At 35.4% G+C, this 11,572-nt stretch overlaps 2 protein-coding genes across 2 annotated transcripts; both read right to left on the bottom strand.

The window, feature by feature from the left end:
- Positions 1 to 7,033: 7,033 nt before the first annotated feature.
- On the bottom strand, positions 7,034 to 8,704 carry LOC106401313 (probable inactive nicotinamidase At3g16190). Its single transcript, XM_013841809.3, has 5 exons — positions 8,477 to 8,704; positions 8,283 to 8,396; positions 7,727 to 7,964; positions 7,533 to 7,649; positions 7,034 to 7,307 (listed from the first exon to the last, which is right to left on the bottom strand). The coding sequence occupies exons 1-5, from the start codon at positions 8,537 to 8,539 to the stop codon at positions 7,234 to 7,236; spliced, it is 606 nt and encodes a 201-aa protein (XP_013697263.1). The 5' UTR covers positions 8,540 to 8,704; the 3' UTR covers positions 7,034 to 7,233.
- On the bottom strand, positions 8,623 to 11,092 carry LOC106401312. Its single transcript, XM_048756987.1, has 4 exons — positions 10,667 to 11,092; positions 9,545 to 9,989; positions 9,337 to 9,452; positions 8,623 to 9,247 (listed from the first exon to the last, which is right to left on the bottom strand). Exons 1-4 carry the CDS (start codon positions 11,073 to 11,075, stop codon positions 8,826 to 8,828), a joined length of 1,392 nt encoding a protein of 463 aa, XP_048612944.1. The 5' UTR covers positions 11,076 to 11,092; the 3' UTR covers positions 8,623 to 8,825.
- Positions 11,093 to 11,572: the final 480 nt, after the last annotated feature.

Here is an 11,572-nt window from a genome sequence, read left to right as displayed (position 1 = left end):
ATCATATTTTAAATGTATATGAAAGTTATATAAATGGTGGGTGCACATTTTCATATAGTTTTTTGCATAAGAAACAGTATAACTTACATGTTACTAACAATGTTCTATGTTACTTACGTCAAATAAAATAATAAACGGTTGAACATGAACCGGACTGCAGTTAATGGCCTATCACAATCAATATTAGTCTAGTAGTTTGTTCAGTCTTCAGGAAAATAATTCTTTGAAGTACTTGCGATGGCTAAAAGACTTTGACCATGCCGTATTCGCATTAATTTAAAACGATAGGGTATAATCGTGAAAATAGACCACAGTTCATTTCTCCGTACAAGTAATATATGTTTTAGAACAGTTGTTGTGATTTGTGAATGTAGCCTTTTTATCAGATGAACGATTACAATGTTCAAAACTTATCAAAATAGTTGATCGGAAGACTAGATAATCAGTTTGAATTGGAATGACTATTTTTCTTTTAGAGGAACGATTTAAATGTTCGTCTATATTTTAAGCTAGCTATTAGAGCATCTCCAATGTACACCTTTATAATTTTTTTTAAAATACATATCTCTATTATAGAAGTGAAAATGTTCCAATGTATGTATGTATATAGAATTCTTTTATTTGAAAAGAAAATATAGATGAAAATAGCATATCTCTATATTTTATTCTATAAATAGAGGAACTCTATTATATAAGCATACACCGGAGCATTTTCACCTCTATAATAGAGTTTCTCTATTTTAGAGGAAAATATAGAAATACAAATAGGGATGTGTTGGAGATGGTCTAAAGCCTAAGTTACAAGGCTTGATGCCTAGGTGGTTTGAGTCACGGTTCTTTAATGGTTGCGATTTTGATCTCATTTTAATACTATAAACAAATAGGATTGCACACATATTTTTTGCGATGATCAGTAAATTGGAATTTCATCAAAAAAAAATTATTAATAATTGAGAAACGAAGACATCCCATGAGGTTAACAACTTTTGTTTTGGTTGTCTCTCACTCTCTCTTCCTCTTTTCTTGACAAATTGTCACTTTGGCAAATTTTTCTTATTTTATTTTTCGAACAACTTTTGGTAATTTTATTTTATTCTTCAAAAGAAATGGAATCATGAAAGTAAGTGCAATCATATTTAAAGCATTTGCTGCACTTTTTCCATCTCGCTAATAAGTCAACATCTCCAAAGAGTCGCACCAAGAAAAATCATAATCTATTGAAAGCATAGTTTACTTAAATCTTCTTTTTTTTCTGAGATCTAAGTTTACTCAAATCTTTCAACAATCATATTTTTATAAAACTTGGATACTCCGAACAAAGTTTGGCACCGGAATGGAGGAAACAAAGTTCAACTTGTTTTCTAATAGCCACACCAATGCAACCAATCAATATAGTGTACTAACTAATAATTGTCGAACGAAAAAAACTGTTGGCACATACATACTAACAACTATTAATGTGACATTGCATCCGTCAAAATCAAAACAGAAACCGTAGTAATAGATCACTCTTCACAACCCTTAATAGCTTTTGGTCAATTGTTAGACGGATCACGAATAATTCGACTAAACACTAGCATTTAGAAATCTTAAAAGAAAATCTGGAATTAAACTAGACATTAATTTCCCTAAATATTTTCTTAAGGTATGCTTATACAGTTATAATATTGGGACTATTTTTTTTATAAAAGTGGACAAAACGCCATAATGATGAGAGTGACATTGTCATTTGCCTTGCACGTGGGTGTTGGATACTCTGCAATCTCCTTTTGACAAACTTATTAATCTACTGCATCATTATGTTATTTTATCATCATAACTAGTTATATTCTGATAGTTAAAGTTGCTAACCTCGATGACAAGGAAAAAAAGAAGTTACTTAAAGCTCTTCCTTCCTGTAAAACTAAAAAAAGTTTATTTTAACCGAGTTAAAGAAAGTTTAGCAAGCTTCTTTGGATGATAGGGACAAGAGACTTACCTATAAAATGAAAATCAAGAAACAAAAAACATTCATACATACCACTGTGGATTAAACTACTTACAGTACTAACATGTTTTCTTTTCACTATTCAGTCTTCAACGTTAATTAAAAAGGTCTTGTCAAAAATAGGGTCGAAAGGAATGGTCCATATGACATAATGCATAGAACTTGACGAATATAACGAGTGAAAACATTACAGAACATGTTTTATTTTATTTAATTCGTTATTTTCGATATATAAAAATGGTGTGAAAGAGTGAATGTCTATTGTGGACGAAGATAATTCTGGGACACATCCAAAAGAAGAAGACTGTAGAAAGTGAATATGTAGAGTCTGAAACATTATTATTATTCAAATATTGCTTGACTTACACGCCAACTTCTCAGTTTTTTCCTCCATTTCTTACTTCAAGAAGGAAAGGTCTATTGAGGTTTGTGTCAGGTTTCAGACTTGATTTTTCTCCTCAATTTCAAAAAGAGAAGACATATACATTATTTTGTCAGGCTCATTTTTCTTACCTACTCTATTTCTTATTCAATGTTCTCCTCTTCTTTACTCTGTTCAAAAAACCATTCTCCATTTACAAACACGCTATTTATCTTGTCTTTTTCTCCTTGTGTCTACTGAAGTTTAGTAGTTGGGTTGTTTATCAATTTGCTATTTGATTTTTCAAGTCTCTCTTTCATTTCATAAGTCAAATCAATCTATTACTCCCTCCGTTTCGTTATGTAAGTAGTTTTAGCAAAAAATGTTTGTTTCACAATATAAGTTGTTCTCGAAACCCAAAGCAATAAATATACAATATTCCACTTAAAAAACATAAAGGTCTTGTCGTTAGTTTTCAATTTTTTTAACACAACTTACAATGTCAGTCAACTAACATTTACTACTAGTTACCAAAAAATCTATTCCTAAATTTACTATAAATACTACCGTAAGTGTTATCTTACTCCATTGGTTTTTGTTTTTGATTTGCTTTCTTCGATCTAATTTTTCTTCATAAAAATATGGATCAAAATGAAGAAAAAAATCAAAAAGAAAACAAAACAGAAAATGTTAAAAAAATCAAGAAAACACAATCAAACCTCCGGATGTTCACTCGGCCATTTGACTTGAACAAGATGCATTATGATATTGGAGAGCTTCATCCCGACAAAGAAATTGAAGACACTATATTAACTATATTGAAGATTAATTGTCCTAAGTTTTTTTAATCTTGTTTTTATTCTTATTCTATGTGTGTTTAAATAGTTTTCCTTGTTTTGATCCTTTATGGTAATTGATTTTCTGAAATAATAAAAGTACGTGATATGCTAAGAAGACTACAAAAAATAATCATAACAATCAAAATATTACAAATAAACCATATGACAGCAGAAAAGAACATTACAACAATCCAAGTGTGTTCATCACATTTTGAACTAACATTGCATCACAACTGATTCGCTTAGGAAGTAGACCATCTTTTTCCAGCACAGATTTCTTCATATGCGGGATTTTGTACTTATTTAACCCTCCAATTTTCATGATCTCACACATACATGATTGAAGAGTAAAAAATATATGGTTTACCTGCTCTGCCGAGTATTTCTTGAAAGATTCTTCTACTGCACGAACAAGGTCTTCTATGGTTTTTGGGCATTCTTTATGTTGTAAGGATTGAATAGCACTGAAGAATCCAAGATCTAAAATATTTAGATCCGGTGAGTTTGCCGGTTGACACATCAAATGAATGTCAAAACTAGTTTTTGATGCTGCTTCTTGGAAATCTTTATCTCCACAGTCAACATGTGTTCTTGCGTTATCTTGTTGAATAAAGATAGTCTTTCCTCTATCTTCCTTTGGCCACTTTTCTTGAATATTCGGAAGAACATTTTCAATCAAGAATGCTTTTATATCCTCTCTCTTGACCGAAGTTGACGCTTTTAGTTCTAACGTCCCAGCATCTCTGTTCTTACTCTTTCTCTGAGCTGGCTGCAGAGTAACAAACGGGAAAATTCCAATTTTCCCATCAAATATCTCATTTCCTTCTTCATCAAATCTTGGACGAGCCATTGCCGCTAGAAACATCACCTTTCCAATGTAATTTTTACTTTGACACGAACGTTGTGGCTCTTCTTCAATTGGAAGTAGGTAATACTTCTCGGTCTTCTTCGTCATATAGAACCATTTCTCATCGATATGAATTATGTTGTACATATCAACAAACTTGGGTTCATGAGGTAGACTATTTTTATCCAACATAGAGAAGCAAAATTGTAACCTATTTGTTATATTGGCTTCCTTCAAATAAGGCTTGATGCTGTTGGTATGACGTCGAATAAGCCCTTCTTTCTTTCGTCTAAATAGTGTTGTAAAACTCACGCCCATAGTCATAGACATTGATCTCAAAGTTTTCCGTTTGCATAATGGAACAGCAGTAACTTGAGTTGGCTCGATTGTGATTCTTTTGCGACCACAATTCCCCGTTCTCCGATGAGATACATTAACTCTTCCAGTATTAGCTGTTGCTTTTGCTTGTCTCCAAATTCTTTGTACGGTTGCAATAGACACCGAGAACTGATGAGAAACTTCTTTTGTTATATTTTTTTCCAACTTTCCCGCAATGGTCTTCTCAAGTAAAGCACCGAAGACCTCGTGCCTTTCTTCATTTGACAAAAAATTCCTGGTTTTTGGTAAATTTGGTTGACTTTGAACAACATCATGTCCTGTTACAAAAATTAATTTAAGAAATAAATAAGGTTAAATGGATAGTAGAATTATGACTGACAACAAAACAACATATACATATTTTAAAACAAAGGAAATAAGATTACGCCAACAATCTTTGACCAGAGCATCACACAAGCCAATAAATGATTAAATATTGAAGAATATAATGGTTTAGTGGTGACCACCACATAAATCTCTTAACACTGTTATTTAAGAGAATATAATAAGTAAACACTAATGAGTAACACAAAAAAATACCTGGACTAATTGGTATATCTTCGTAGCCATTGTTAACGATTTCTTCTTCTTCTTCTGATGGAATTTCGTTTAAATCAAACAAGATATCGCTCTCATAATTTTGAACCGAAACATTTAAATCAAAATCAGACGCCATAGGAAAGAATAAGTGACCATTCTTGGTTCGAAGCTTAAATAAGCATATTACAAACTGTTCAAAAGTTTTACTTTGGCTCCATCATAAAATTTTGATTTTTTTAGTTTAAATTAGTTATACAAAAATTTGGCTCCAAAATGTTGTAAAAAAATTTCTAAAAACTCAAACGTGTGATTGTTAGTATTATTTTTTATTAATTTTATTACTAACAATAATCTCTCTCTAATTAAATGTTGCAGACAAAATGAATGTGTGCAATAAATAAAAAAACGTTTTTATTGTTGCTTTAGAAAAAGTTGAAGTTTCTTAATACTCGCGCTTTTAAGCAAAACTACTTACATAACGAAACAGAGGGAGTATAATAATTCTTCTGGCATTTATTTGCACTTTTATATCCTATCCTCGGAATACAAGATTTTAAAATCAAACGTTAAATCATCATTTAGAAACAAGAAAATATGTATTCCACTCATTCTATACACTGATTTATCAAAATTGTTATGGTGAATATACATTACCCCCGACACAAAAAGAAACTCATAAAAACCTGGTAGTTATTCGTCTCCTTTTAATAAGACATAATTATATGTCAATTTATTGATAAATGGAATTAAAATGTTTTGAGTTCCAATTTTATCAAAACCTTTTAAAAAACTGGAAATTGAAAGAGGTGATTGTTTTTAAACAAAAAAAGAGAGAGGTGATTGTCTCGTGAAGTACCCCATTGTTTTAAGGGCCGCACAAAAGAATGTCCCTCGTAATCATGAAATGAGCTGTGTTACATCACTCTCGTAACCCTCTTTACCTTATTTTTCTTTAATCACATACGTCCCTTCAAGTATTTGCTTTTCTACTCCATAGACCATATAATTCACTTTTTTTTCTTTTCTTTTATTCATACAACAATAAATCAGGCATCATTATTTCAGGTACATGCACTCTTCCGCTTAGCATCTCCAACCCCCTCTATAATTTCAGGTACATGTGAAGTGGAAAATTGAGTGATGAACAAACAAAAAAGTGATTACTCGGAGTAATAGGTTTTTTGTTTGTTCATCACTCTATTTTACACTCCATTTTGCAGTAAATTATGGAGTAAGGTTGGAGATGTTCTGATTATACGTAAATGTGTAAAAACAAGAAAAAGATGTCTGCTGATAATCAATGTTTGTTGAGTCTCTCTCAACTAACAACTAAATAACATGAAAAAGTTATATTCTTTTGATGGCTAGCTTTAGGTGTCTAAATATTATTGGTTTCAATGTTAAATTACAAGGAGTTGGTGAAAATGAGTAATGGAGTGTACTAAGATGAGTAAAGATCAAACTGGGGTATTATTAGATAAGTGGAAAAATCAGAATATAATGTGATTGATGAAGAATGACCCCACAACTAGAGGGAAATTACAAAGTGAAGATGCGAAAGCAATAAAGGGAAAAGAGAGGACAATGAGGTGAGGATAAGCCATTACCCTCCATTCCTCTCTTCTCTCCACGTTCCCTTTCTTATCTCCTTTAAATTATCAATCATGTTTCTTTCTTCTTCAAGCAACAATTATTGTTTTATAACAACTCTTATTGTTTCAAATTCAATGCATCGTCACTTTCTAGCAAACGATATGTTTTGATAAAAAAGTTTTTACAATTTTAATCCAATGATGACTTTCCACATTATAAAGGGTTTTCATTGGATTATCATCACTTTCTAGCAAACGATTTGCAGTTTTCACATATATTTTTTTGAAAACTACATCATCAATTTTAATCCAATGATGACTTTCCATATATCATAATATGTAGTTTTCAAAAAAAAAAAAAACCATAATATGTAAAACTAGTCATGGTTATAGCCAAGTGAAACATTAGTTCTTTTTTTTTTTAAAGTGAAACATTAGTTTACAACTCTTAGAATTTTCGAAAAAATTACATAATCATAAACACTCAAATTTATTGTAATAGATTATTATTATTAAAACATACATTAAATCGTTTACAGCTCCCAAACTCAAAGAGGCGGCGTTATAATAAGTGTAATATTTTTAACTTTATTTTCATTCAGACTTTCGATTACAAATATATAAAAAGACAAGAAAAAGAGGTGGAAGAAGATAGACGACGGGTTGATATGTTGTCATCCGAAAATCCATCATGCAAATTCTTCAGACCACTCGTGTAACGTAGGAGTCTTGACGCCGATGTTCCTCATGTCCAGAATATTCGCTGTTCCAAAACATGTTACGACAATGTTATCATAACTACTAGCTTTTTTCAAAGAAAATACAAAATATCATGATTGCAGATAAGTAAGGTCTTTGTTTGTTTTTGTCATTTGCTAGAAACATAGTGACAAGACAACCATCTTTCTAAATCTGTATGATTCTAGTTTCTAAAAGATAAATTTGTTAAAACCACAAAGATAAAACAACCAACAGTGAAGATCATTACCGGTATGAATCTCTGGTGTTGCAGCAGCCGTGGCATCTACAATAACAGTTACATCTGGATAATCCAGCTCCACTGCATCAAATACCGTTTGCCTGATACAATTTGGCGTTTGAACACCTGCAAAAACACACAAAGAGAGTAAAGAAGAAGCATTCATGATGGGACTCTAATTATACTCTAAAAACATTACTCACCAGCGATGACTAACTTGGTAACCCCTGAAGTTTGAAGGAACGAATGGAGATGTGTGCCAAAGAACGCGCTGAAACGGGTCTTCACTATCTTATAGTCTTCTTCTTCTCTGATGTTCAATCCATCCACCAGCTTTGAACCTAAGGTTCCTTTAACAACCGGTCCAACTTTCTCAGAACGGTAGTGATGACGCCTGAAAATCTCAACATCTCGTCCTTGAGGATCGTGTTCTCTAACAACCTATGAAAACAAAAACACCAAATCCACATGGTTCCCTTGTCATGAATCGTCAGTTTCTAGAAATTTGAGCATAAAACTTAACCTTCGACACTGAAAGCAAGAACCTTTTGTCCTACATTCAGACAAAACCAGCTAGCAGAAACTAAGAAGCTCTTTTTACCCATGCTTTGACCACTATTAGTGTCTACAGAAACGAATTTGAAATTCATATAGCACAATCCATCAATTGCCACTTTTTTTTAATCTCTCAGCAAACCTTCCCAAACAACAAAGGTAATGCTATCAAAAGAGCGAGCAAGAGATTAAAAAAATAAATACCCAAACCACGAGAACACCACGCTGCCTAGCGAGTTCGACCACTCTGATAACATTACGAACTATCGCTTTTCCGCCTTTCACTTGCGTCACAGAACCTTCTTCTATGAAATCATTCTGCTCACAAGGACAGAACAATTCAATACTTTGAGGAACACACATACACAGAATCTATACTGAGTACAGCACATAGATACCTGCATATCGATAACTAGTAGAGCCGTGTTCGTCCATCTCTCTGCCATGGTTCCCACAACCATAAAGACAGACGATGATAAGATTTTCCATGTCTTTATTCCGGTTTGCTCAACATTTTACCGGTTTACAGTAAACAGATTGGTACTGAAAGAACCGGACAGATTTTTCTTGCCTATTTTAAATTTAAACCAGGCTGAAGTACCATAACAACCGTGACCAAGAAACTTTTACACGAAAAGCACAGTGGGAATAGCAACAAACTTTAGTTCTAGTTGTAACTTTGTAAGAGAAGCTAAGGAATGTAAGAAAAAAAGGAGTCGCTCTTCTTTTGCAGGCATCAAACAATCTCTATGACCCGGGTTTGGATATCTGAAGGTAAACCATTTGAGTATATCCATTGAACACAGACTTATCCAGCCGACCTAATCCGATTCTTTGGAACAAACGGCGCCTCCCATCTGCTACCACCGGTGGAGTCGAACGAGCAGGGTCGTATCGCGATTGATGTGTCAATGAAGGTCCTGCAACCGGAGGTAGCTCCCAGTAGACATCAAGAATCGATTCAACGTATCGGCTGTTCTGAAAATGCTGATTATATGAGATTTGTGTGTTTGAGTGGTTAAAGTCATCTCTCATTTCTCCTCGCACTCCCCACCATGTTTCACCTGGTCCACAGAGTTCCTCTGTATCAACTGCTTTCTCCCAGAACTTCTTCCTGTTTGATCTGATCCTGGCTTCATCGCTGTCTTTGAAACAGCTGTGACCACCTCCTGGGGGTAGAAAAACAAACGAATCATATGAGAGAAAGGAAAAAGAACCAAACTTTTGTATCTAAATGTGTGAACTTTACAGAACCCACCTTTTATATATGACTGATCACATATCTGTCTCAGAGAATAGTGATCCCCGGTTCCTGTATCGTAGTTATCCTCGAATATGAGATGTTGGAAACCTGCCTTCAGTGCCTGCTTTATCCTACTCTTGGTAGTATATCAGATCAAACCAGTGAGTCCTTCGCTTATGCAATAAGGGTAAGAGAAGAAGAAATGAAGAAAGGGAGAAACTACCTTTTGAGTTCATTCTGATGATCATCGAAGAAGACAAGAACACGGTTGAGATCTTTTACTCCGTGTTTCTTCAACACATTCTTCCAATCCACACTTCCAAAATCAACAAAATCTTTGCCTGCAAAGTACGTGCAGTTTCCATCCACATAGGCAGGTCCCTTCTTCAAGTACTTCTCGGGGTGTCTTGGGGTCAGTGAGATAATCGGTGTATCTGGCATCGCTTGCCGCATAACCCAAGTGGAATGCCCCTTAAAAGCGCCGCTCTCGATCATCAGCTCTGGCTTTAGCCAACGCGCCATGAACCATAGCCCAAAGCTGTGATCAAAACCCATCCCATGCATATTGTTCTTTATAGGTCGTGTTTCGTATATGGGTACAAACTCTTCAAGAGCCTTGAGTAAATCCTTGGAGGTCCACTCAACTTCTTTTCCATGTTTCGATCTGCCTTTTGCCAAGGAAAAGATTTAAATACGTCCATACCATAACAAACTTCAATTAAACTGTACTAAGAGTTTAACAAGGAGATCGAGAAGAACAACATAGCTATCTCATCTCAGAACCCGTAAATTTAAACTGTACTAAGAGTCGTAATGGTTCTTCTCTACTAGATTCACTACACAATACAGGCTTGAGGCTTGACATAACACCCTCAAAGTCCTCTTCCACTAAAGCAACAAGGAGATGTAGAAGAACAAATAGTTAATGGATCTTCTCTACTAGTTTCACTAGACAAATCCATGACTCTGTAACTGATACAGGCTTGCAACAGAGAGATCAAGAACAACAACATAGATATATCTCACAATATTAAAACTCGTAACTAAATAGTAATAAATGGTTATTCTCAACAAGTTCCACTACACAGTCCCTGATTCTGTAATTGATTCAGTCCTGCCATCACAGCCACTACTACTCAGAGATTAAACAATCAATTGCTCTTAACCACTGCCACCAAATCGAATTTCACATTACTTAATATAATGATTCAAGTAGTACGCAAGATCACATGCTGACTATGTAAAATCAAATCTCGCCAATGCAAGATCCACACTCCTATACAGATAACAACCAATGCACAATGTGTCAAACGCAGATAAGAGAGAGAGATCTGGAGGTGCTTACACCAAGGAACACCTAGGGCTCCAAAGTCCGATTCGAGCCCGTCGAAACCGAAGAACCCGATCCGAGCGGCGGGATCGAAGCGGGAGACGCAGACGAAGCTGCTAGAGTGGAAAGCCAGGGAGGTGAGGAAGAGGAGGACGAGGAAGAGGAGAGCGATGATGAGGCAAGGCAGCCACTGGTGTCCGATCCGGGAGACGAAATTGGAGGCGAGGAGGTAGACGTGAGGGCGCTTGGTCTTGGATTCGTCGGTGCCGGATTCGCCGGAGTCGGGGAGATCGGCGTCGGAGTGAGGACGGCGAGAGGAGAGGGCGCGATCGAGCATGGTGGTGGGAGTTTTGGGGGACTGAGATGAGGAGTGCCACAGTGATTGGCCGTTGCTGCTGTTGTTCATCATCCCTACTCTTTCCATTTTTATATTTGTTCTAATCGTGAAGTTAATGTGTTAAAAGAAAGTGACGTCTCCGAGTAATTAACGATGAACCAAACCACAAGTATAGACCGAACCGGGTTTGAGTTATATTTTTTTTTTCTTGCAGTTGCATCTAACAGGGACCAAATATAGACCGAACCGGGTTTGAGTTATATTGTAATGACTCCAACTCTTATACTCCCCAAAGGCCACATTTGTTTTCTTTAAAAAAAGAGAAAAAAAGAGAGAGAGTGAGAGAGAGAAAGCTCACCAAAAGTCCTCGCCGGAGCCACCGCACGCCAGGACGTCGTCAAGCTCGTCATCACCATCAACCGCAGCTCGAGGTAACCGGAAACCGCCATGTTTTGAGTTATGTTTCGGTCGTTTTAGTAAATCGATCATAACTTTCTAACCGTAGTGAATCTCGTGCATCCAAGGCCATCATCGTGTTCCTCTCGTCAAGACGAAGCCGTAGACACCAACCGCGTCGCGATCGG

The sequence above is a fragment of the Brassica napus genome, chromosome C5 (assembly GCF_020379485.1).
Source record: "Brassica napus cultivar Da-Ae chromosome C5, Da-Ae, whole genome shotgun sequence".
In the NCBI taxonomy this organism is placed as follows: domain Eukaryota; kingdom Viridiplantae; phylum Streptophyta; class Magnoliopsida; order Brassicales; family Brassicaceae; genus Brassica; species Brassica napus.
This window is presented reverse-complemented; position numbering and strand designations above follow the sequence as displayed.